A 26,939-nucleotide genomic window follows, 5' to 3' on the forward strand; every position below is an offset into this window, starting at 1 on the left:
AAGTAATTCCTGCCATCAAACATGACTGGGGAAAATGCAGAACAGTAACATTATTATAGGTTATAACTAGTCATGAATGCAAGACTGGAGGACTCTTCTGATGTTGTAAAATTGCTGTTATAGTGACACCTTGTGCGTATCCAGCTGCAAAATCTAATACTACTTGTATTACTAACTCATTCATATGCTAGCTTGGGTGAGTTACTGCTTTCACAAGAAAGGTACTTAAAATTAATCTCTTTATGTTAAAGGCATATTTATCACACTTGGTTTTATTGCTTGTTAATTCTTTTTAAGTTTATACCTTCAGATACAGAGCAGGTTAAAATCCAAATAAAATACTCCCCGTTTTATAAAGAGAAATAGCCTACTTCAAATGGTGTTATATAGACAGATGTAGGAGGTGGGGGAAAAACTGCTCCCAACCCAAGTCCTCTGAGTCTCCCATTTATAATCTCTTTAATATAAAAAGCACATTCAAATTCTTTTTGTTTCTACAACATCGTGGTGAGGTAGGTTAATATATTACTCCTATTTTACCAAAGGGAACTTAAGCTATGAGAATATTACTTGTCCAAGACCTGGCTGAACATATCCTGAACCTATTACTATAATAAAGCAAGGATAATCATACATAGATTTTCATGGGTGAACCTCTATATGAATCTCCATATGAATATTAAAAAAATTACTACAAGGAAGTTCCCTTGCTTGTACTCCTGCACCAGGACACAAAAAAAGATAATAGTACCATTCTCTTTGTTAGTATCAAACACATGTGTATGTGCATATAAATGGATCCTTAAAGCCTTCTGTCTATTTGGCCTCATTTATACAAGACAGGCAGATCCTTATGCATACCCATCAGGTGTGCACCCAAATGTTGTACACAATGTCTGAACCACACTGGCTATACTAGGCTTGGCTAAACCCCCACCTCCTCTTTTCCACACAACTAAAAATGGCATTCTTTGCTTATAGTAAAAATCTGAAGACTTTTATTTAAAGATACATGCAAATGACTAAACCATTTATCAGTTTGTGCTTCCTGTGCTGTCTCGTGGGTGTCTAACCTTTTTCAAAAGGATGAAAAACAACCACTTTGTTAAACCGACAATACAATGTGTCAATTTCAACATCCTTTCATCAACAGTTCAGTTTCAGTTCAATAAAGAACAGGTCTTCTTTTTCATGCGAATTTTAAGAATTAATCTATAAAACACTTTCCATAGGCAAATGGAGCTGCAGTATTTCCATGGAAATATAACAAAAGAAATTTGCGAAGAATTATTGAGCCGAAAAGGAAAGAATGGAAGCTTTCTATTACGAGACAGTGAGAGCATACCAGGAGTCTTGTGCCTTTGTGTTCTGTAAGTATTTTATGTTTTATTTAAATGTGATCTTGCTTCTGTCTTTTGGAAAGAATGGTCCCAATCTAGAGAAATTTAGGTAAGTATACAGTAGCGTTCTAGGCACATTTGATTTGAAGCAATTCTCATGGGTTTAACTGGAGTTGCTTCCACTTACTTCCATGACTGCACCAGACTACAGTCTTTAAAATTACAATGAGTCATAACTCAATGAAGCTCCTCTAATTTCAAGGGACTTACAACATTTGGACCAACATTTTTTGTTTGTTTGTGATTTTGGGGTGATGGAAGAACTATTGCCATTTGTGGAAAAATTTAAATTTCCTCCGAGGGATATATGTAGCTGATTCAATTTGTACTGTATGTTGTTCTGTGGGTTTGGTATAGACCAATAGGTGGGGTAAAAGTCAGTAAATAAATATGTAGTTAACATATATACAGGAAAGTATGCATTCACAAAAAAAAACCGTGGGTAATAATCCACCATTTCATTTCAGATTCCTTGACAATGGTATTGATATTTTCTAACCAGAAAGTTTGGTGAAAAAAATAAAATCAACACGTTCTATAATTGGAAATCTATTTCAATCCACACCCCACCCATACAATAGCACAATATGTCTTCACAAAAGCATGGTTTAGTGCTGGTGGGGCATGCTTTGCTTCTATGGATAGAACCATATTCAGAATGGTGATCTCACAATGGAGCCAGTTGTTGTTTGTCTGACAACTATTTGTATGACCGAAGACAATTCTTAATGGATGACTGGTCGCATACAGATAAGAATAGTACTATTTACATCAGAGATCTGCTTCTTCAAACATCAATGCAATTCTTACCTGATGCACCAGAAAAGCTGTAAGGGCCGTTATCAATCCACCACCATCATAAGACAGTTTATTGTCTTATTGACAGTAATGTTGTAAGACATTACTATGCGGGGATCTAATTCTAGTAAACTATAGACCTAGCTGTACAATCCTAAGCAGTTACACCCAGAGTCTAAATCTGTTTAGGGTTGCACTGTAACTGTAGCTGCAGGTAAATGTTGCTCACTATGAGCAGCCAGGAATCTACGATGGGCAATTTTAGTTAAGCTCTAGCATTATGTGAAAACAGGTGGCAACTACTTGGTAGCCCAGATGGCCATTTGTCCCCAGACAGTAATTTTCAACACAGCATATATACCAAAATATATACGATTCTTCAACATACATCAACATCCTAACCATCTTACAATTAATGATTTTCCTATTGCTTTAAACCCCAGCTATGAACAGCTTGTTTACACATACAGAATATTCAAGAAACATAATGGACATTATATGATTCAGGTAAGAAAACGTATGTAGCTAAAGATAAACAATAAGTATTTTATTGTCAGTTTATACTTTAACCTATCCCCCTCCCCCCAAAATAACAGGACCGTACTTGTACTCCATATTACATTACATTTTCATTTAAGCATGGCTTAAAATTAACTGTTTTAAAATTTTCTCTCACTATTCATTCAATCTTAATATTCATATTATCAATCTACCGCAGATCCCAATAGACTAGATTCAGATTCAACTCCATTCCATCCCTGAAAATATCTAAAAGTGGTGTTCATAACTGTTACTTATTTAATGATAGTCTCATATTTATAATACTGTATGGTGATTAAGTTTCACTGAATATAATCTTTCACCAGTCAGTAATCTTTTTCTCAAAAAGTACTGCTATTCATATATTTAGAATTAAATGAAAATTTAGCAGCAGTTCACTTATTTTTCACATTATTCTGCAGACTTCTGAAAGAGGACCAAAACAGGACTTCAGAACTTTAAAAGATTTAGTTGCTAACTATGAAAAACCTAATCAAGGATTAGTAATCCATCTGTGCTATCCAGTAAACAGGACTGAATTCCACCAGGGATCTCAGCATCACCATGAAGATCCAGGAGAATATGTTGGTAAGGATGTGTATAACCAATCAAAGATTATTCTGGGCAGGAAATATCATGGGACCACCCCTGCCTCCCATGAGCAAACAAGCTGGCAATGGAGGCTTATTTATGAATAAAACTGCATTTAAGGGAAGGAAAAAATGCAGATGTTCCTCAAGACAATTTTTTAGAGAAAATACTTAAAAAGAAACACCCTAAACCAGCTTAGTCAAATATAAAAAAGCAGAAAAAATTCTGAAAGTAGAGTTACAATTTTCTGAACAATCAATTTTTTAAATAAATGTTTTAAATAAAAGGTTAATCAATTAGCAGACAATTTTTACTTTAATAAAGTATTTACTAAACCCAAGGGTAGCTGGTGTCATTTTAGAACAGATAATCTTTTTTCTCTTTCTTTCAAGAAGAAATACCTCTTCTTGGATGGTACTTGATGAGAAATGTTAGTGCATTATCTAATATTTAAAAAGTTTATTTCACTTCAGAACTATTCTTTTATTCATATCCTAATTTATGTAATTAAATCAGTGCCTTAATCAATCAGCTATGTTTTAATGGGAGAAACCTATCCCATCTTTGTAGGTTTTGCTTGCCTTTTAAATACACCTTCTTCCTAGATTTCTGAGGAAAGAAGAAATTAAGAAAGGCGTTACATCTTGTAAAAAGCTGGAAGTGAGAGTATATGCTGAAGCATCTCATGGGCTTCATCAGACCAGCCCATGCAGGAAGGAATTAAATTATGCCTGCAGCCTAATCTAAAACATGTTAACTCAGAAGTAAGTTTATCTGAATTCAGTGGACAAATCTCCAAATCCAAGATTGGAACTCTCTGATGCTCCAGCTGCTTAACCAAGCCAGCATTCAAGACCACATATAAACTCTGAAAAATAAAGTTTTTGGTTTTGATAGTCTTTTGGAAGCATTTTTTAAAATCTAGTATTTGATGGATGGAGTTTTGAATTAGGCAGAATATCAGATTCTTGGGGAAGGGAATAAAGATCAGGTAGAAATCCAACAGAAGCACCTTTATACATTTTAAGATCATGCATCTTTCCTAACATCTATCTTTATATTAAATTATATATGGAAGATGATTCAGGGAACTTTAGAATGAATTTAAAAAACAAGGATGGGGGGGGAGTCATATTGTAAACAGCATAATTACAGCTAGTGTATTTTATTAGAAACAAATATGTTAATAGGTATATTTATAATCTCTTAAAACTGAATCATGACCTTCTGTCACATTGAGTTATGCCGTTTTTCTATGTAATAAAGTACTATGGAGAAACATATTTGACTTCTATAATGTGAGTAAGCATTTAACACTGTATATTTATTTACACTCTTTTCTCCTCCGTGGGGAATGGCTTATACCGTTCTTTACCTTCCCCTCCACTTTTAGCTCACAACCACCACCCTGTGAGGTAAACTACACTAAGGGAAAGTGGATGGTCCCAGGTCACCCAGTGAGCCCGTATGGCAGACCGCAGATTTAAATCAGGGTCTCTTAGATCTTAGTCCAACACACTAACCATTACACAACCCAGTCTTTTATATTATATATTATAATACATATATTATTATATATATACATTTACTAGGTAAGCGTTCCACTGGATCAGTAAGTTGTAATTGTTATGGCAAAGAGTCATTATGTCTGCTTGTCCAGGAACATATGCATTTCAAGATGGGAAACCTGATTTAAAGCAATTATTTATAGTACAATGATTTAAATCATTCCACCCTGAAGGAATATGTGAAACAAATTAGAAGAGTGATCATTGTTCTTTTTTTAGTTTTTGGGGAACAAAACAAGGGATGAGTGAGTTATTTTTGCCTCTGCCATAGAAAGGTATGCATTTAGGATACCATTCAGAAATGAGAACCATTTATAAATACCCTGAAATCCATTCAACATGTTTTTGTTGAGATGACATGAATCTACTGACATGGATAAAGGGAATAAATGCCCTGTATCCCCCTTCTTTGTGGTTTTTAAGTTAGCAAGGAACGAAGATCATACATATTGCAATCTGTCAGCTTAGTTACTACATGCTAAATATTTTATTTCTAATTTTATTTCTAATTCTCATAGCCAGGAGTCCAGTACATCATTCCCTTTTCCAAGAGTTTGATATTCTGCCTAATCTCTCATGGCGAGATTGAGGATGTATAATTTCACATTTGACCAATTTTAGGCATTTGCCTAGGTATCACTACAAATGTAAATTACCAAAGTTATACATAACTTCAATTCCAGTTTGTCTTGATTTTTTTTCAGTTGTCCAATGTATAACTTTGGTTATATTCTTGGATTGGAAGATAAATACTTTGCCTGGGCTTAAATTTTATATATAAATCCAGATAAGTAGAAATATGTATGGTAGAATATGAAATAACAAACACACCATACTGTAGAGACTCAAAGAAAACTATGTGGTATCGAGCTGTGAGAAATGTTGGTATGGCAAAGTGCAATCAATCTATAATACTGTCGAAACTCTCTGAAAGCATTTATTATCTTCTGGTATTGGAAATGCTTTGGTAAAGCGAAAGATCCTCTTAATATGTTTCTAAGTGTGAAACTGCTATTTGTAGAGTTCAAACTTTCCTCATTACATGCTTGTTCATAATTCACTTATTAAATAACATACACACTTTAAAAGGCTAACCCTTTTTTTTCTTTTCACTTATCTTTGGTTTGAAGATAAAATGCTGCCTTGAACCAAGTCTCAGCACTGGTCCATCCCATCTTGTTCAATTATCTACTGTGACAGGGTCTCAGGCAGAGAAAAGATGGTCCCAGTGCATTTGACCTAAGATTGTTTAACAGGAGATGCCAAGGGACCTTGTGCATACAAAGTGTGTGCTCTGCTACTGAGAGTTACTTCCCTTCTGTAAAATTTTTTAGTCCAGCTTCCTGAGTTTCTTACAAGGGATTCACCTTGCCAGGTGCCATTTTTCTTGGACTGAAGTACAAATACTTCAATGCACTTCAACCACAGGCTTCAATTCTATCTCGTCCCCCTCTGTGGCTACCAACAAACTTGTAAGTCAAGTATGTAACATCCAGCCAAACGGAGTCTAGATAAATCCAGGAAAAATCAAATATAAATTAAGGTAACAAATCTGTGATCCTAGGAAGAGTAGTAAGTCAAAACTGAAACAGACAAAAAAAAAAAAAGATCGGATGTTCCAGATTGCTGGAATGCAAGATACAGGTTAAACTAGTAAAGGTTGTACCTGGGTCCATAACTCAGCAGCAGATCATATGCCTTCAGCACAATTCGAAAAAGAGTTACTCTAGTCTAAGCCTTAGGATTGCACTCTTTATATACAGAATCCATTTCAGTCCCCAGCACTTTCTATTAAAGGATCTGAAGCAACAAGGTATATGAAAGAATATCAAAAGTATTAAAAGCCTGACTGTAGTTAACTCTTTTTAAGACCAATTTTATTAATGCACTATAAGCTTTGTAGGCTGTATCTTACTTCTGATGGCAGAAGATGAAGTGTAAGCAGCAAGCAATTGAAAGTGCTTAATAACTTAAACCCCCCCCATTTAAAAAAAGACAGTTCTTGTTCATCATAACTCTTTCTATTAATTTTTATAGTGGGAAACGCAACTCTTCTAGAGCTCTTGCTCAGGGCCAGCACCACCATTGTGGTGGTGAGGTGGGCGCCGTGGCACCAGAAGGAGTGCCGGGGCAGAGGAGTGCACCACGGAGCTGGTGTGCCTGGTCCGCAGCTGCTGCAGCCGGCCAGCACCGTGCCACTGCCACCAACACACACTCCCAGATGGGCGCAGCAGCTGTGGCCCAGGCACGGCAGGTGTCCAGGGTGGCATGCGGAACCTCCCCAGCCACCCGCCATGCCCGACTGGGAGTGCGGGCAGCCTCCGTGCACCGTCCCAGCAACCCGCCGGCCAATGGGGACAGCTTGCTGCGTGATGTCATCACACAGTCCAGGGGGCACGCACATGCACTATGTGCACGCACACAAAGGGGCAGTTGTGGGCGCCAGAAACCCTGACGCCGCCCCTGCTCTTGCCCCTAAGAGGTATAAAGACTGAGTATACACAGAACTGAATGTGACAACAGTTGAACATTTTAATAGTAGAAGTCAAGCCAGACTACTTTTATTCATTTGACTGGCTTTTTTATTCTGTGGGATGGCCTGCAAGGGTACAAAGAAATTGGTTAGAACTATGTCTTATGCAGACACCTTGTGCACTAAAATCTCAACTGCTACTCCTCTGCAAAAGAGTGCCAGAAAAAGGTAAAGTGCAATAAAGAAGCAGCAGATGGGAGAGGGGTTAAGAATCTCTCCTGCTGCTTCTCCACTGCAAATCGTCATCTTCTAATGGGGATTTGAACTGATTAAGCCATAGGGTTTCAGTACACAAGGTGACTCATTAACAAGCTGTTCCAGACTATTTGTTGTATGTATTTTTGTTCAGCAGTATAAAGTACTTTTCAACAGTGACTGATTTAATACAAGCCATCACTTCACCTGTTTGGAGCCTACCAATACATTACTTTTTTGATGTCAGAATCATAGAAATAATCAGTTGGCTTATCTTTTCATTTCCAGAAATTGAAGATGAAGATTATATTGATGTTGAACCTGAGTGAAATGAGTTTTGCTTTTCTCAACATGATAATGCCTTCTTGTCACACACTTGCTGATTAGATCTTTTTATTAATTTGACTGGACTCTGTATTTTAATATTCTGCATAGTAAATTTTACATTGGGGTAATTATAAATATATAAAAGTGATATGCCTACTATTTCTTATTTTTCCTTTTTTAACTTCATTTAAAAAAAACCCTTTCCCTCCTTTTCTCTGTTATGTCATGGTATATATGCTTATATATTTACCCTTCATGTATCTGAAATAGGCTATCCCCAGAACACTTACAATAAATGTATTAGTTTATAGGATGCTAAAAGACCGCTTCCTGTTTTTCCATCTCAACAGATTAGCTTATTAGAACCAGCTACACTGCAAAACTTGAACTATATACAAGGCTACACATATTTGGCGGTGATGGGTGGTTGCAACAGAAATTCATTATATTAAGGAGAATTTTTGCAATGGAACTTCCCAATATCAATTTAGAGCTGCTATTCAAAATGGCAGTTTCATGTCAATTGTTCCCTGTCACTTCTGTGCATTTTCCCACTCTGCGTCACATCACTAGTTGGGAAAAGTTGAAGAAATACACAGTATGACATAACACAGATTTTTTGCAGTAACTGCTTATTTTTCAATCTTCTTAGACTTTGTATATGTTAAAGCAGGTCAGGAGATGGGAAAAAAGTTAACACGCACTTTACACAGGATTTAACACTTTCATGCTGGTTGGCTAGTAAGTGACACTCCATGCCTTTAACGTAACATCTGTGCTCACAGGAAATAGTAGCTGATATATATACACTGATTACAATCCACCACCTGTTTCCCTCATAGTAGTCCTAGCACAATAAAACTGTATACTTTGATATGCATATAAGTTACATGGGAAGAGTTTTAAAACATGGTCAGCTTGATAGCAAGTATTAAAGTCTCATCTAGACATCATACTTATTTAATGTAGCCACTAGTGGGCTATCTCACATATGTACACAACTAGACCATAGTAAAGAGGAACAAAACAATGCAGAGTAGAAGAAGAAAGAGCAGAAAATACATAAACTAGGCAAGAGAGGGAAAGCTTGTCTAAAGGAGTCAGAAGCAGCGTGCATATGGCAATGAAATTGAGGTCCCTGAAAGATAGAAAGACCCTTATACAGGCCTTTAGAGGTCCTAAAAAGACAGGCCCCCGAGAAGTAACTAACCATGTAAAAACAGCCAGAGGCTTTTAGCAGCATAAATATTTTTCAAATGCTATGCTGACAGGAAAGGAGAACAAAGTTCAGTGCAACTATTTCAGGAACTGTAATGCATGGCTACTAATCAGGAGATGAAGGCAATGGGTGGCAAAAGTGAACAGGGAGGGCTGGGCATAACTCTTGGCAAAAACTTCACAAACGGTTCCAGAAGCTGAATACTAATACTGCATTACAGGAATTACATTAAAATATGTAATTCCCTTTGCTCATTTAAGATCAAGAATATTGCTAGCTATCAGCTTAATGTTTTAAATTCCATTGCTCTCAGTACCACAGAAAGTTCTGCTACACAATGCTTTATCTGGCTAATGTCTACAGCTTTTAATGTTATAAAATTATCATTTCATCATATTTATATTGGGACACATTGGAGCCCCATACAGAAATACTATGGTGGTTCCGAGTAAGAATACTGATAAAGAAACCTAATTCTGCAACTCTGAGCAGGGGGCAATGAAGGCAGCCTCCATGATCTGAAAAAAACAGGTGCAACATGATCCTAAATACATCTGTTTAGAAATAAGCCATTCTGATTCCACACAACTTCCTTCTGTATAAGCATATATATGTTTGCAGCCTTAGTTCACTGTAAGAAAGACAAGAGAGTTCTGTGATACTTTATTTCATGCATTTTTATCCCATCCTGCCTCCAAGGAACTCAGGGCAGCATTCATGGTTTTTCCACCTTCTGTTTTATCCTCATAACAACCCTGTGAAGCAGATTAGACAGAGACAGAACAGATGGTTACACAGTAGCTGCAAGGCAAGCTGGAATTTGAACTCAGTTCAACAATCTAAATATTACCCCACACTTCATAAATTCGTGTATAGTTCCACATACTAACTAGAACTATCTGTACTGTAATAGTTTCAGATGAGTCGCTATGTTAGTCTGTAGTAGAAGAGCAAGGGTCAGGTCCCAAATCTTGCTTTATCTGTATTGTAAGCATCCTTGAGTTCCCTAAGGTGGATGGGCAGCTAATTAATGTTTTAAATAACAAATGAACAAATTAGTCTTCTTATTATGGTAAGATAAGGATGTAGGTCTGACACTAGGTCAGAGAAAAAACAAAATGTAGCAATATCACATTCCATGCAGTGCTTAAGAGAATACAAGATGCTACCAGAAGAAAGGGCAAGGACAAATGATACCGCATTTCCCCTGCCCCAATCACCGGGCTAATCACTTTCTAGAGCAACAGAAAACCACTCAGTTATAAGGTTTGCTGATGAAGCCATTTATGCCCTCACACCCAACTTTCACACTGCCAGGGAACGTGGTTTGTTTTCCTACATTTTATTATTTACACCCCACCTTTCTCTAACAGGGACTCACGAGCCTCCTCTCCTCGAGAGAAGCAATTACGCATTGCTCTCTCCCATCTTCTGAGGTAGGTCAGACTGAGCACGTGTGGTAAGTTAAGGCCAACCAGCAAAATTCCAAGGATTCCAGCCCAGGTCCACAGGACCGGCCATCGCATCCCTCCCTACAGTATGCTAGGCTCTCCCTCTTCAATTCGCTCGGGTATCGAGCAACACAGCCGGCCCGGGCCCAGCAGAAGCCAAGCCAAGGCGGGCTTCGTTCCCCCTCCGCAAAGACAGCGGGAGGCACCTAGAGCCACTTCTGTGAGGTGAAGGTTTCCTGTGGCGAGCGGCACCATCCCCACACACGGCGAGAGCTGCCGCCACAGACGGAAATACCTAGAGCGTAAAGACGGGCGCTCGCCTCCACAACCACGCCTAACCAATCGCTCATCGTGCTCTGCCTCACGCAGACGCCTCTCGCCCCCACAACGGCTTCGACGGCCTCCTTTAACCTGTTGCTCCCGACGTGCCCCGCGGCCGAGCGAAGTGGCGATGGCTTCCGGGCGGCGCTGCGGATGCTTTCTCTGAGTGGGTGCCTGCGCCAAAATGGCGGCAAGGGCGCCAAATACGATTTGTTTGTCCTGAGGAGTGAGCGAGGGCTGACGAGAGCGGCTCTGCCACCGCCATGGATGCCTCAGCCAGTCTGAAATCGCTGCTCTTAGCTGCATCTCAGTACCGAGCTGCGCGTACGCAGTCCAACGCAGCGCAGTTACAGCGGAGCTTGGAGGTGAAAGACTGCGGTCGGGGGCCTGCCTGGGCTTCCCTTTCTCTCCTGTTTCTGCTTCATGTGTTATAGAACTAATAGTGGGACCTTCTAAGCGGGGATGGGCGTCATTTGTTGTTAATGATGTATGTCTGTTTTAAAGTTTAAACTGCTTCCTATTTCTTGCCTAGCATACCTATAAAAAGCTACACTGAGCTAAGTACAGTATGCAAAATACATATTACTTGATAATACTGGCCTGAAACAGCTTCTCGTATGCTTTTTTTTCGTCTTTAGTTTTCCAAGTTCAGTGCATATGGTCGCAATTGATATTAGCACGTGCCTAGGAAGGACGTAATGCAATAGACATGAAAGCCTAAAAGAGGAAAATAAAATGCAATAAAAAAGAAAAGTGGAGTGGAAAATAAGAGAAAAACACCAAATGATCCTCAATAGGGCCTATTTATGCAGCATGCATTTCTACAGCACTTCTACAAATTTCTTTATTTTCCATTATTGGATTGTTATGCTACCCTTTTCTTAACTGCTAAGTCTGCTAAATTTATGTTTAGGTATCTGCAGCTGGTTTATCCTTCTGTTTCTGTGGCCTGCCTTTCTGGAACCAGTAATGACCTTCTGTTCCTAAACTATGGTTCATCATTCTTCTGTTCTGTTCTCAGTATTGCTCTCTGTTGAGAGTCTTTTGATTTTCTCACTGAGAAAACTGTTCTGTTTCTTACTTTTTCCATAGTGCAGGAGTTCTCTATTAATTGGAGTTCCCAGGTGGTTAAGGAGCAGATAGATTAGGCTATCCACATATAGTTGAAAGCTGGTATAGTGTAGTCATGGCTAGAGTTTGGACTAGGATCTGGGAGACCTAGGTTCAAATCTCCATTCTGCCATGGAAACTTACTTGGGGACCTTAGGCCTGTCATTCCTCACAGGGTTGTTGTGAATATAAAATGGAGAAGAGATTGATGTAAATTACTTTGGTTCTGTATTGGGGTAAAAAGCAAGATATAAATAAGTAATGCATCCTATCTTTAATTTTTTTGTTTTGGCCAGGGTATTTCAGGATTGAAGTTAACAAAATTGTTTGCATCAAACCAAACTTTACCAAGTGAATGTCTCAGCTGTTTGGTAGAACTCATTGATGATCCAAATACAAGTTCTCAGTTAACTCTGGCTGTGATTGGTTTGCTTTCTCAATTAGGTAAGAAATTAACTTGTAGCAAAAGTATGAGACATGAAATGCAGAAGGAACTAAAATGCCTCCTTCAGTTTGAGAAACTGAATCCTCTTGTTTTCCTAATATAGCCTAAGAAAAAAATTACTGCTGGTTAAAATATAATTGCTTGTGAATTAACCTTTTTTTAAAAAGTTAACTTTTTATCATTGTATACCTATTGCTTCTGATCTTCATGATATCACATGTATTTCAATCACATGTTATGTTTGCATATTAGTTTCAGACAATGAAACCAGAGAAGCCCTTCAGAATACTTACAATCTCAGTAGCATTCTAGCAAATGTGGTTCATCGGAGTTCTGTCAGTCCCATTGATCCAGTGTTACTACCAGTAAGAATATTTTATGCTACAATAATTATAGAGATCATACTGAAAAACTAATAAAATAACAAAGTTAATCTACAATAATACTGTAAGATTCCAGATACACATAATTCACAGAAGGTGGTTATGCCAGTCAGTAGTCAGACAAATATTTATATCTAATTATATTGCATATCTATATTTGATATCTACTTAGATATCCATAGGTATCCCCTTCTCAGCGCTAGCAGTTGGAGATTCTTTTGTAGGAACCAAAAAGCGTATTTCTCTCACTGAGGTTTATAGTATAAAGAAACAAGGGGTTTAATGCCTATGATCTCTAATAAATACTTCTAATGTGTCCTTGCAGCTTTTTCTCGCTTGTTAGCCATCTTGAGTTTGCAGAGATAAGGTGGAATATAAATATTTTTTATAATAAATAATGCATGCTCCTCATTAAAGATAACATGTTTAGTTCCTACAGCCCACATAAGTTTTGCATATCTCATGTAAATGCCTCATATAAACAGTGTAGAACAGAAACTGACATGATCATGAGGAATGCCCTTTCCTTGGCCCTGATCATGTGGTAAGGAAATCAGCATCTTTTTTCCAACTGGACCCTTAAAATGATGGCTGGAAAATAATGGGGGTTTCAGTCAGATTTTAGCTATCAAAACTCCTGGAAGTATACTGCTATTAGATGCCTTGCTGAGGTAATTTAGAGACTACAGGGTTAATTCTCTGAGATGGACAGTTACTACCAGATAGTGTTCCAGGAAATATGGATATTGTGTAAAGCAACATTGTACTACAGTGTTTTGCACTGTTCATCACACTTTTGAGATAATTATTTGATGCTAATTAACCAAAAGACAACAATAGACTTCTTTTCATGCTTTGCAAAACTAAAAATGATTGGCCAGGCAGGATGGAAAAAGCTGAGTGCTTGAATCAAACAGGACATACTAATTATTAAACACTAATTTTTGTCAAGCTTTTATACCTGTACACAAGTGGCTTAATATCTCAATATGGTTATTTTTGTTATCTGAAAATAAGACTTCCTCACTGTTATGAGTTTTAATGTACTTTTTGATTGATACTTGATCTAATTTTAGATCTGAACGTGCAATACAAATGCATAAAATATTTTTCTTCATGGGGAACCTATCCTGGACCTCAAGGAATTCTTTCTTTTAGTTATGACATGTTGGGATGAATGTTAAATACATTCAATTGGTTTATTTTTCAGAGTATTCAGTTGCTACAGAAATTAACCTACAATGTTAGAGTATTCCATGCCAGTGCTAACATTGATGAATTAATTTTATTCCTTATGCACCGCATGTAAGTACCCTGTAATGATTTTAAGTTAATATGTGTGTATGTGTCTTTAAATGCTTGCTGTGGTATAGATGAAGTGGGGTGGGGGGAGTGAAAGAGAGGGATGAGTGAGTGATATAATTGGTTGATGACTGAGAGTGTGGGCAGAGTGAATGCAGTTTTAGACTGAGAGTGGAGAAAAAAGACTCAGTCAGGGCAAGAGAGGCAAACTGTGTGCAGCCTTAGTAGTTTTAAGCAATTCTGAGAGAAATATGACCTATATGGAAACCTGAATTGTATGTTTATGAAAGAACATTCAGTCAGGGAAAAGTAGGTAAACTATGTGTGCGCCTGAGAAAAGGACTTACTTGTAATTGAGAGAGGAATTGATATCTGAAGCAGGCAAACTGTGTGAAGACTGAGAGAAGATCTGTGTGACTGTGTCTATGAAAAGAAACTTTAAGAACCAATAACACTCTTGAAACCATCAGGCTTAAGAAATAATATGAAACTGATACACTTCTTATAAAAATAAACGTTTATTTTGGGTTTTTTTTATATCCCAGAATATCTGTCATTCCTATATCCCATTCCTATCCTCAGGGCCACATAGTACCACGAAAAGCCTGACTCTTGGGCACGTTACTAAAGGGGAAATTTAAATAAAATATCTTGGAAGATAATATTCCTGGTGGCAGCAATCTACTCAGAGGGTGTAAGAGAAAGATTAAAGGCAAAATCTACCCAAGAGAAAGAAAGGGGTTGTAACCAGGGCTCATTTCGAGGGGTTCCAGCAGTTTCCCAAAGAGGTCACATGTCAGGTGGCCCCGCCCACCTGACTCAGCCATTTTGGGTCCATTTCAGCCTGGATTGGGGCCGAAATGGCCTGGATTGGCCTCTGACGGGTGGTGGATCACTCTCCTGCTCAGCAGCGGCCTGATCCGACCATTTCGGGCCCCTTTTCGGCCATTTTCAGCCCCTTTTTGCCATTTTGGGCCCAATTTCAGCCCTGAATGTCCAGGATTGGGTCCAAAACAGCCAGAATAGGTGGTTTCAGGGGGTGTGACATATGCAGATCAGTTATACTAATGACACACTTCTGGTGATGGCAAGAGGTGTGGCATATGTTAATGAGTTATGCTAATGAGTTCCTCCAGCTCTTTTTCTACGAAATGACCCCTGGTCGTAACATACCCTTTTAAGAGAAAATAATTTATCCAACTAATGCATTAAACATTGTGATTTATTTCTCAGTGAACGTGCCTAGCTTGTACTGTATCTTGTTAAACTTTAAGTAGCTCAGTTATTGAACACAACTAAATCCTTGCAGTGGAAAATTCCTGTAATATTTTATCTGGATGATGCTATAATTCCTCCTATTCCCTGGGTGTCTTCCATTTTATTGTTTATAGTCCACCTTTCTCACTGAGACTTAACACGGATTACACGGTGTGAGTCAGTACAATCAGTTTCAAAGAACATTTCAATATAATTGGGTACATAAATGCAAAGTTGCAAAGATTTAAACCAGGAGAAAATACAAAGTTGAAGAAACGCTGAAACAGAATATAAGCAATTCTAAGACTGACATACTAAACAACATAGAAACCACCCAGCAGGATTCCACCCACAGCGACAGACCATACACATTAGTAAAGTCTGCAGTCCCCATCCCTCTTCTGATGCATCTCTTCCTTACTGCTTCCTTACAATACAGTCCTGAGTAAAAAGCCCTCTTGTAGGTAAGTAAAGGTGTGTTTGCATGTGTGTACGCACTGCTAGATTTTCTACTTTTTGCTATTCTGTTCTAAACTATTGTTTTACATTGAGCTGCTCAAAGCTCACTGACGGACAGAATCTGGGCATATGGTGAATTAATAAAATTTATGGGACCATTCTCCTGACATGAATAACAAGGTGAGGAAGTAACTTGTAAGAGTAACTTTATACAAGGAAGCAAATGTTGAATTTTGTCAGCAAGCTTAACAATTCAAAGCAGTTTGTTTATTCTGGGGTTTTATTTTAGTCAGTCCACAGAAGATGAGCTAACTATACCATGCCTGGGACTTATGGCAAATCTGTGTCGGCATAATTTATCCATTCAAGCCCACATCAAATCATTGGTAAGGAAATTCTTTATTAAAGTGTTATATCTATTTGATGGAAGAGAACGTGAGAAGTCTCATTATTTGTGCATCTGAAGGATTGCACTGCAATCCTAAGCAGAGTTTTGCCCTTCTGGGCTTAGACAGGTGTAACTGTTTAGGATGACAGTGTTAATTAGCAAAGGGCATGTTAGCAAAGGGAGTTGATTGCTTTTTTTCCTTGTGTAGCAGTTGAGCACAACAGTTGTGTCCAAAGCACTTAGAAGTAGAAGTTGGAGAAACTGCTCCGTTAATTTGGAGTGCTTTTCATTTTTGCTAAAGCTGTAAATATCTCTTGTGCATGTTACTCAAACCAGAAACCGGGTGGTACAAATCCAACAAAGCATAGAGAAATTGCATTCATAGAGAACACTGTAGAAATCTGGGGTGCAGCATACCTGTCCTGTGGTCAAATCAGTGCTGATTTTGCCTAAAGACTTGAGGGGTTTAAATAAGTATTAACAGAGCTCTGCTGACTCCTGTCTTTTCCACACCCCTTTACCCCCTGAAAACCTGCTCCTGAGTATTAGGGAATCCTCTAGCATAGTATGACATAGCAAAGCATATAGGTGTTTTGATATTAAAATAAGAATACTACTTAAAATATAAAGATTAAATAAGTACTGAAACAAATATCCTTCAGTTATTGTAAGTGTACAGTGGATGTTTGGTCCTAAAACAAAAAACAGCATTCATATTTTATAACAATAAATAGTACGTAGCATTCTATTGACTGTTTATTTTCAGAAGCAAATTAAGTTAAAACAATTGAATTTCCTGTTACAGAAGATTTACTAAGGAATAAAGAAAAATTATATGGGCTTGGACACACATGTAACAGCTACATTGCCCCAAGCTGTAACATTTCTTAGTAAATGAAAACCTTAAGACTGCAATCGTACATTGATCCCATTGATTTCGGGGTATTTGAACATAAACAATAGTGCAGGTTTTCTGTGTAAACTTGTATTATTTTCTTGATTTGACTATCCTAAGTCAAAGGTCTCAGAAGTCTAAAGACCATGTACATGAGTGGTTATTTTTATCTTTTGTGGTAGAAACTGGTAAAGTGAATGTAAAATTACGTGATGACTTATGGCATTGCATAGGAATTCTGCCAATGGTTTATGTTCACACTTAAGCTTTGGATAATTAATTGTGTATTAGTATTGTAGCCAATTGGTACATTGACTTACATTGCAGCAAGTCATTCTCAAATGAAAATTTTCTTTGATTCCCACCCCCCCTTACTAGACCAATGTGAAAGGATTCTATCGCACACTGATCAGTTTCTTGGCTCACAGTAGTTTAACCATGGTTGTCTTCGCACTTTCAATATTATCAAGCCTTACACTAAATGAAGAAGTTGGAGAAAAGGTAAGAGTGTGTTCTATTTATTTTAAAATAAGGTTCTGCTTTTTGTACATTAGTTTTTCAAATATTTTAGGCAGGATGTAGAATTACACTGGCATTCTGTATAAAAGAAATGTTGTGCACCTATATTCCTATAAGTGTCTTTCACAGTCCCTCTGAATCATACTTACTACTACCATATTTCCAGGTTTAGGTTTGCACTGATATAAATAGTTATAAAGTCTTTAAGATTAAAAATCAGGTGTGTTTTGTTTTAGCTTTTTCATTCCAGAAATATTCATCAGACTTTCCAGTTGATATTCAACATTCTTGTGAATGGAGATGGAACACTGACAAGGAAGTATTCTGTTGATCTGCTAATGGATCTTCTGAAAAACCTTAAGATTGCAGACTATCTTACAAAGTATGATTTTCACAATAAACAACATTTTTTTTCAAATTAAGATATTTTTCAAGATATATTCTTAATTCTTGTGTAAACTTTTACATATGTTACAGTCCAAATTTATGCATGTAAGAGAATTGTAAGTTCCCACTGTGAGATACCAGCTTTGAAAATTCTTTCCATTAAAAACTCCATGCAAAGAGAGTTTTTAAAAATTTTATTTTTATTTTACTTCACCTTTCTTCCCAGTGGGGACCTAAAGTGGCTTACATCATTCTCTGTTCTTCCATTTTTTCCTCACAACAACCTTGTGAGGTGGGTTAGGCTGAGCTTATGTGACTGGGCCAAGGTTGCCCAGCAAATTTCCACAGCCCTTTCTTTGCTTACTGTGTTGATTTTTTTTTTTATTAATTGCAGGGAGTTCAATGATCAACTACTTCAACCAAAACAGATGAATTTCAACTTTTTTCTTTTCTTTTTTGTGACAATGTAGGTATGAACATTTTAGATCATGCCTCAATCAGGTATTGGGCCTCCTTCACGGAAGAGACCCCGATTCTTCAGCAAAGGTAATTTTATAGTACTAAAGTAGAGATATGTAATGATAAATGCCTCATTAGAATCCAGATACCATGTATTCCATCTTTAATTCCAGCTCATCATTAATTCCAGCTTACTTTTAAGAATTAAAGCCATTCCTTGGAATGTTGATAACACCTACATATATTTGCAGATGTTGAACATTTAAGGCTTTGTTTCATCATAACACCTACAATAAGTTTAAACATAATTATAGTGATAGCATGTATACCTTGTGTAACTTTAAAAAAAAATAAAACTGTTTGCAGAATAAACCATATGCTATAGGAAATCCCTTCTGTTTTCTAGGGAAATCTGTCATAGGACAAAAATATTTTTTCATGGATACATATAGTAGTTTATTGATAGAGTTGATTTATAACCCGCTCTTCCCGCAAGCAGGCTCAGAGTGGATGACAACGTAATAATTATATAATGTGATAAGTAATGTAAGCATTTACAGTTGTGTCTATGGGAAACCTCAAATATATATAAAATTGTATCTCCTTTGGAATAGCTGAAAAATGTACTTCCTTGAAGATAGTTTTAGGTGGATAGCCATGTTGGTCTGCAATAGAACAGCAGGTTTTGAGTCTAGTGGCACCTTGGAGACTAACAAGATTTTCAGGATGTAAGGTGTCAAGAGTCAGAGCTCCCTTCTTCAGACAGCTTACAACATGAAAATATTGTTGGTCCCTAAGGTGCCATTGTACTTCCTTGAATAATACTTGTAGTATACCTGTGAAGAATATCAGTTTCTCCATCTCCAAATTAGCAACCTTTTCCAAAAGATAAAACTGAAAGCTCTCTTGAGAGTATAGGCCACAGCCTGTAGAGCAGACAGTTGCATACAGAAATTTCTAGGTTCAATTCAAATTATTTCTGGTTAAAGAATCTCCGATAGCAAGGCCAAGTAAGATCGTCAGAATAAGTACTGGGTAGGGTGATTCAGCTTCATATATAACTTTCCATTATCTCTTGCTGAAACCCAACATTTTCAGCTCACTAACATTCCTTGGGGTAATAGGGGGAAAGCAATTTGTTAATAAGTTAAATCCTTTGTTACTATAATATATAGGGCTTGGAAAAATGATGTACAGTTAAAAACTAAACCAGGCTTTGATACTGCTGTTATATTTTGCTTAGAAGAAAAACACATGCAACTCTTTTTGCCCCCCTTTGACCAGGTATTGGAGTTACTTCTTGCTTTCTGTTCAGTACCAGAACTCCGTCGTGTCTTGTGTCAAGCAATATTGGAACCAAATATGGCAGGCTATGGAAGCACACGACTTGCATCTCGATCTAAACCTTCGGAGCCATATGTTCTCCTAGTGCATTGGTCAAATCAGCCATTGGAAGCACCTGAAAACTGCTCAACTCTGGCCTTGGAGCTGTTCAGGGAGATATTTGAGGTACCAAATTCTTTTAATTTCTCAGAGTCTCTCTACACGAGACATCTTACATGAGGATGCTCAAGTGTAGGGAGATGCAATGTTAGCCAGGAAGCATAGTTTAAAATTTCACCTCTACACAAGGGTAGATTAAAAAGCCTGTGGAGATCACTCCTAAGACGGTTTGTTAATTTCATCTTTGCCTCCCTGAAGACTGTCAATGAAATTAACAAACCCTTTGAGGAGGAATCTCTGCTGGCTCTATCTTTTTAAACTACCCTTCCCAGCTAGCATTGCATCTCCCTACACTTGAGCATCCTCATGTAAGATGTCTTGTGCAGAGAGACTGTCAGTAATAGACTTTGGCACTTGCTCTACTGTCAGCACTTTCTTTGGGACAGATAACAGCTTCACTTCTACCCATTTTGTAGTAAGTAAGCTGCACCGGTTAGCAACCAGTCTAGCCTAGATGTTGCTGGCTGGTTTAAATGAAAATGGCACGTGTAAGCCAATCAGAAATTGTATCTAAATCCATAAATGTCTATATTGGATTTTATTTAGAGAAAATATCTTTTAGGGGGTTACTCCATTGGGTTATTTCTAGATATCTTCATAATTTCTTTTTTATTTTAAGGGGAAATTATACTAAGGTCTAAATTTCAATACAGAAAGTGTATGTAAAATATAACAGTTCAGAGTTTTATACACATGTTGGATTGTATCATTTTTGTAAGTAGCAAATAAAACACCTGCTTGAATACTGTCAGATATAACCATCTTTTGAAGAATGAAGACTTTTATAAATATACTCATGCTGCAAAAGGAATGGAAATTGCAAGTTAAGGATCTTCCTGCAATTTGTGCACCATAGATCAAGATGGGTAGCTGTGTTAGTCTGTAGCAGTGCAGCAGCTCATACTCTACCACAAATTCTGTTAGTCTTATAGGTGCTACTTGACTCTTGCTCTTTTGTGACCATATTTGAAGTAAAGACATAAGTAAAGAGCAATTGTAAAATATACTTGAAATACAACCATTCTTTGGAAATAATCAGATGAAACTGTTGACATTCTAATATCTATGCAGTCTACTTTGTATATTAATGCTCAGTAGAAAACACTTCTTCATCAAACATTCATTTTATATTACTACAATTGTTGAGTAGTTTCACAGTCTGAACTAAAAATGTGCTTCATATTCTTTTGTCCATGTAGATTTTGTAAAAACAACTTTCAAAGCCTTTTTCCGTAAACACATTTCACTCCTCAAACTAATTTCATTACTGAAACAATCATATCCTATCCTCCTCACGTGCCATCTATACGCTTTAACATTGAAGTTCTTCAGACCTATAAAATTCCCCTACTTAAATATTCAAACTGTCAACTACCTTCTTTCTGAGAACCAATTACTAAATTTTAAGTTTATTTGGTAGATTCTTCTTGGCAACTGCAAACATACTACCTATCTTAACAGGCTGACAATATACTGGCTTAAAATGATATGATCACTACTAAGCAATATTATAGCTCAAGCTGGGGCTGAGAAACTGGAAGAATTCCACCCGCACCCCATATCTTCCCATTCAGGAATCTATAATATCTCAGGGGCTAAAACAAAATAATCCTCCACCCCATGGTGTTTCTTGGATCACTTGTGTGTGTGTATTATGTCGTCAAATTCCCTCCAACCTATGGTGATCCTATGAATGAGAGACCTCCAAAATGTCCTATCATTAATAGACTTGCTCAGATTCTGCAAACTAGAGGATGTGGCTTCTTTTATTGAGTCAAGCCATCTCATTTTGGGACTTCCTTTTTTCCTACTGCCTTCCCCTTTTCCTACTATTATTGACTTTTCCAGAGACTCTTCTCTTCTCATGATGTGTCCAAAGTTTGATAGCCTCAGTTTGATCAATTAAGCTTTTAGGGAGAATTCTAGCTTGATTTGATCTAGTACTCACTTATTTGTCTTTTTGGCTGTCCAGGTATCCACAAAACTCCTCCAGAACTACATTTCAAATGAATCAATTTTCTTTCTGTCAGCTTTCTTCACTGTCCAACTTTCACAGCCATATATGGTAATGAGGAATACCATAGTTTGGATTATCTTGATCTTTGTTCCCAGAGACACATCTTTATCTTTGAGGATCTTTTCTAGCCCCTTCATAGCTGCTGTTCCAAGTCTCAATCTTCTTCTGATTTCTTCATTGCAGTCTCCCTTTTGGTTGATGATTGAGCCAAGGAACAGAAAATCGTGAACAATTTCAATTTCCTCATTGTCACCTTTAAAATTGTGTAATTCCTCAGTGGTCATTACTTTGGTCTTCCTCATGTTCAGCTGTAATCCTGCATGTACAGGCTGTGTTTTGGGGGGCAGAGTGTCCTGTTCTTTAGGTTAATTTATGAAGTCATATTTTTCTGTGTACCTGGTGAGGCCATTAAGTATATACTTTTGTTTGCTACAGGAATCCTGGTTTATTGTTTTCATGTTTGGCATTAAGCCACTTTTTATCTTTAGCATTAGGTACTGGGGGTTTTTTTTAGTCGGAATGCCATTTCCTGTGAGGCTTGCCTGGCATCTGCCTTGCTCTCATTTAGGCGTTCATTTTTACTCAGGGTTTTTAACTAAGTGGTTTTACCTTTTAAATGCTTTATGGTCTGCTTCTGGCCACTTTATATCATTTTATGCTGTTTAGTGTATTATTCATGGTGTTATGCCCTGGCTTGTTGTAATGGCATCATGTTGTTTATTTATGGCTTTGTTTTAAATGGTTGTGTGCTAATGGGTCTGTTTATTTTAGTTGAAAGATGTTATATATTAAGTTGCTTTGTGCTATTTTTATGTCGGTTTTCTGGCTATGAAGCTTTTTATGCTGTTAAATTTCTCAGGACTTTCTCTTGGTTAAGCCCTCTCTTGGAGCTGTCCGTTCAATGACAGCATAGGTCTGTGTGCTCTCTTTCTCTTTTGGTGGTGGCAGTTTTAGTGTTATGAAATGCTCTTCCCAAGAAGGTACAGAGGGCTGTGCATGTTCTGTAAGAGAGCCATTCTTTTTAGGTGGGCATTTTGTAGTAATTTTGAAGGAAAGTTGTATAGTGGTGTTTTTCTTGTTTGTTTTGTGATTGTCTGTTACATGCTGGATGTGTTTTTGTAAGATACCTCGAGCCTCCATGATCAGCATATAAGTATTATAATTGGTGGGAGTTTGATTGTTGTTGTGTAGGTGGTACTGGATTAAAGATTAAGACCCACTGCTATATACTGTCGAAGCCACCTGTTGTCTGAATATGTCTGTTCCAGATGAGCACCTTGTGTATATAGCAGAACTATATGACACCAAAAACATCTCTCTAACTTAATTCCACAGAGAAAACTAGATATCAAGGGGGAAAGTACTTGCCTTCTCCCTGTTCTAGTCTTCTTCTGGACATCTATTGTTTTATGCAGAGGTATCCCGAAGGGGGGCAAGGGAATTTAATTAACAAGAGCCTATATCTGGAATGAAAGGGCTTCTTAGAAATGCTTTACGGAAAAGGGAAATGATGGAACTGAACATTTGCCAGTAATCTATGTACGAACTATGAGCAGGCTTAAAACAGTACACTAAATTATTAAGCAGGGTTCCTCCTTCTAATAAAGGACTTATAACAAAAAAGTGCTTGGGATGCAGAAACTATAGATTATTAACTGTATATTTTTAGTTACTTTTTTTACATTGACTTTTCGATCTCTGGCTCTGTATTTTGATGTAGTTTGGCTCCTTAATTAGAAAAGGTTGCCAGCTCTTGTTCTAGTCATTGACTTTAAATGTGTAATCAAACACTTGATTTGATAAATAGAATAGTTACTAACAGGCAGCTATAAAGTAGTGCAACAAAGCTGAAGCATCTGTAACATTGATGGAGGGTGTGTGTCATGAAGTTTGATGTTAAGCATGAATGTACTGTTGAACCTAGAAAACGATTTAGGGGAGAACTAGGGGATAATTTTTCCATCTGTGACTTAGATGACAATAAGCATGAAATATCTGTGTTACAGGATGTTATTGATACAGGCCAATGTGCTACTGCTGAACGCTTTGTGGATCTTATTTTGCCTGTCCTTCTCGACCATCTTTATGTTCCGGATCACTCGCTAGAAGACCTGTTGCTAAAGAAGAAATGTGAAAAAATGATGAAGGCCATTGACATCTTGATAAATATCCTTGACACAAATTTCTTGTAGTAACAGTATACTTGGAAACCACAGTGCCTAGCGCATTGAGTAACCTTGTGGAAATGCCTTGAATATAAATACTCATTCAAAAGATTTAGGTTGTAAGCATGTAAACTGTAGGAAACCATTTTAAAAAAAGTTTTAGGAAGAAAAATCATCTCTCACCAGTTAAATTTTGATTGGGCAATGTAATAATCAAGTTTCTCTAAGATCTGTCTTACAGTTTACAGCAGATATGGGTTTTTTGTGAGTAGCGTGGTGTTTGCCATGGTGAATAATATATGTGAGGAGAGCAGAAATGGGTCTACAAACTTTCAGACGATATGTTGGAGGGCTGCTGACAGTTGCAGCTACTTACAGTGTTTCTTTGGGTGTACAGAGATGCTTACATTTTCTGTTTGTGTTCTGTGGTCTTTACCAAAAAGTGTGATGTACATCCAGCAAACATAGTGGCCTCGAAGTGTGAACTGGCCACAGACTTCATAGCCGTATAATGTTGATGTGCACAGAGCTTGTGAGAAGTTCAGACAATTAAAAGTAGAGTCACTTAGATAGTTGCAAACTATTCTTTGGGTGATTTGTAAACTGTAAGAATCATTGGTGGTGTCAGTGTTCATTACCATAATTGCTTTAACCAGTTGTAGTTAAACTACAGATGTAAAAATTCTGGAAATTTTGAAAGCGGCGGGGGGGACAGAAAATTTGGGAGAAATTAAAATATATGCAATTCTTACTTTACTATAAAACCCTAAACCATGATTTTCTGCTTTAACAATATAAAATGCATCATTTATAACTTTATCATAAAACTGGCATATTTATAGAATTTAAAAGTATAAATGACTTTGTTTTCCACAAACAAAATAGCAAATACACTCTTCAGTTTTCTTTCCTTCAGGTCTAACTGCTATTCATTTATGAATTGGCACATACCATATTTTTATCTGAAATCTTACAAACCGGACTCTACATCCTTAGCATAACATACCGCTTTGTGCAGATGACATATTAAAAACACATGTCACAAAGGTTCTAACAGCTAGCAAATGCACATACTTAATAGAATACCAGTTTACCTGCAGTGGAATTGACTTTGGCTTTGGGGCGAAGTTAATGGACTCTGAATTGAGGTAAGCACAAGAAAAGTAAATTCCCAGGTCTAATCTTTAATTTTACTTTTTATTTAAATAATAGTTCAGGTTCTGTAGAAAAGAGAACCTCAATATAATGTTGATGAACCCTGGTAACAGGCTAGACTTAAGATTTGAAATTTAGAGAATACTTTAATCTTACTATATTCAGTGTCCAACTGTATAAATATATGTATTTTCAAGGAATTAAATGTTTTGTTATACTTTGATCTTAATGTTTGTCACGTATATGTAGTTTTATACAGGCTAATTAACAAACTGGTTGAACACTATACTGTAGTATAGCAAGCTCCCTCAAGCATGGGGGGAAAATAGTTTTCTGTCATCCAAACATGTAGATTTCAGTGTTCAACATGGGTTACTGCCCTCTGCTTGGAGACAAGTGAAAGGGAAGGAGCTTTACATGCTTTTTTTTTTCCAAATATGCTGCAAGAGCCAGAGCAAAAGCTTTGGAATTGGGTGTTCCAACAATCCTCAACACCAGAAGTGGAGTTATTTGCTATTTGATACCTTTATTATTTACTTTTCAATCAAGAAAACTCTCTAAGTATTTTTAATGAAGAGTACCATCTCTTTAAAAATTGCCCTTTAAAAACATGAAAATACTCCACCTATAATTAAAGAACAGCATCAATACTAATAGCCAGACAACATTTTTGGAAGGAGGAAATGTGGCCGGTGACTGGCCCTGCACAGGATGGATGCCATGCCAGAAAGAGTTCTGTAGTTCATGTCTCAGATTCTTGGCTCAGTGAAGGCATAAGAGTTCTGTGCGTAGTAGCTTCCATGTTGTCAGAATTAATTATGTGGTAAGCCACGTGTGTGTTTATGTGAATCTGCTTTCCTTCCTAAAGTACAGGTTAAGGGAATGTAAGTCTTTAATCCGAGGAGTTAGCCATGTTAGTCTGTAGTTGCAAAATAGTAAAGAGTCCAGTAGCACCTTTAAGACTAACCAACTTTATTGTAGCATAAGCTTTTGAGGACCACAAGTGTCTTCATCAGATGCATGCTGTGGTTCTCGAAAGTTTATGCTACAATAAAGTTGGTTAGTCTTAAAGGTGCTACTGGACTTTTTACTAAGTCTTTAATAGCTCTCATATTTGGACAGCTTCTGTAGATGTTCCTGAAAATTCACTTGATGGGCAAAAGACAATAGTGGTAGCTAACATGCAGTAGAAGAATACATATGCAAAGTATAGTATAAATATGGAATAGCCACATAAATAATACTTTATCAAGCTATTGTCTGCAATTTCTATACTTTATAGCTAAGAATTGTTTTTTAGCTAGGAATTGTCATTTTGTATTGCTTTACCAGTTTGGTGTAGTGGTTAAGAGCATGGGACTGTAATCTGGAGAACCGGGTTTGATTCTCCACTCCTCCACTTGAAACCAGCTGGGTGACCTTGGGCTAGTCACAGTTCTCTGGAGCTCTCTCAGCCCCACCCACCTCACAGGGTGTTTTGTTGTGGGGATAATAATGGCATACTTTGTAAACGGCTCTGAGTGGGTGTTAAGTCATCCTGAAGGGCGGTGTA

At 37.3% G+C, this 26,939-nt stretch overlaps 2 protein-coding genes across 3 annotated transcripts in view; both read left to right on the top strand.

Annotated features, from left to right (window-relative positions):
• Positions 1-316: 316 nt before the first annotated feature.
• Positions 317-8,162, top strand: LOC129326606 (SH2 domain-containing protein 1B-like). 2 transcript variants are annotated; one of them, XM_054974846.1, is made up of 4 exons: positions 317-1,370; positions 2,642-2,705; positions 3,161-3,326; positions 7,914-8,162. In XM_054974846.1, the coding sequence occupies exons 1-4, from the start codon at positions 1,237-1,239 to the stop codon at positions 7,952-7,954; spliced, it is 405 nt and encodes a 134-aa protein (XP_054830821.1). In that variant the 5' UTR covers positions 317-1,236; the 3' UTR covers positions 7,955-8,162. The 2 variants fall into 2 exon arrangements, with proteins under 2 accessions (XP_054830821.1, XP_054830822.1); XM_054974847.1 differs by lacking the exon at positions 7,914-8,162 and adding an exon at positions 3,935-4,225.
• A 3,030-nt stretch (positions 8,163-11,192) lies between these two features.
• The window catches only part of CIP2A (cellular inhibitor of PP2A), a 33,108-nt gene continuing 17,361 nt past the window's right edge, over positions 11,193-26,939 (top strand). The window contains exons 1-11 of the mRNA XM_054974848.1: positions 11,193-11,308; positions 12,350-12,497; positions 12,751-12,863; positions 14,092-14,186; positions 16,189-16,285; positions 17,561-17,683; positions 17,938-18,083; positions 18,559-18,634; positions 19,832-20,056; positions 24,074-24,233; positions 25,239-25,380. Coding sequence (XP_054830823.1) covers positions 11,207-11,308; positions 12,350-12,497; positions 12,751-12,863; positions 14,092-14,186; positions 16,189-16,285; positions 17,561-17,683; positions 17,938-18,083; positions 18,559-18,634; positions 19,832-20,056; positions 24,074-24,233; positions 25,239-25,380 — 1,427 coding nt within the window. The 5' untranslated portion in view covers positions 11,193-11,206. The remainder of the gene's footprint in view (positions 11,309-12,349; positions 12,498-12,750; positions 12,864-14,091; positions 14,187-16,188; positions 16,286-17,560; positions 17,684-17,937; positions 18,084-18,558; positions 18,635-19,831; positions 20,057-24,073; positions 24,234-25,238; positions 25,381-26,939) is intronic.

Source organism: Eublepharis macularius, chromosome 3, assembly GCF_028583425.1.
Source record: "Eublepharis macularius isolate TG4126 chromosome 3, MPM_Emac_v1.0, whole genome shotgun sequence".
Classification (NCBI taxonomy): Eukaryota; Metazoa; Chordata; class Lepidosauria; order Squamata; family Eublepharidae; genus Eublepharis; species Eublepharis macularius.

Bases quoted from the DNA above. Each gene is read 5' to 3' on its own strand.
- LOC129326606 (XM_054974846.1), top strand. From the start codon at position 1,237: ATGGAGCTGCAGTATTTCCATGGAAATATAACAAAAGAAATTTGCGAA. The intron at 1,371-2,641 runs GTAAGTATTTTA...TTTAAACCCCAG, and splicing joins GTCTTGTGCCTTTGTGTTCT to CTATGAACAGCTTGTTTACA. The intron at 3,327-7,913 runs GTAAGGATGTGT...TTTCATTTCCAG, and splicing joins AGATCCAGGAGAATATGTTG to AAATTGAAGATGAAGATTAT.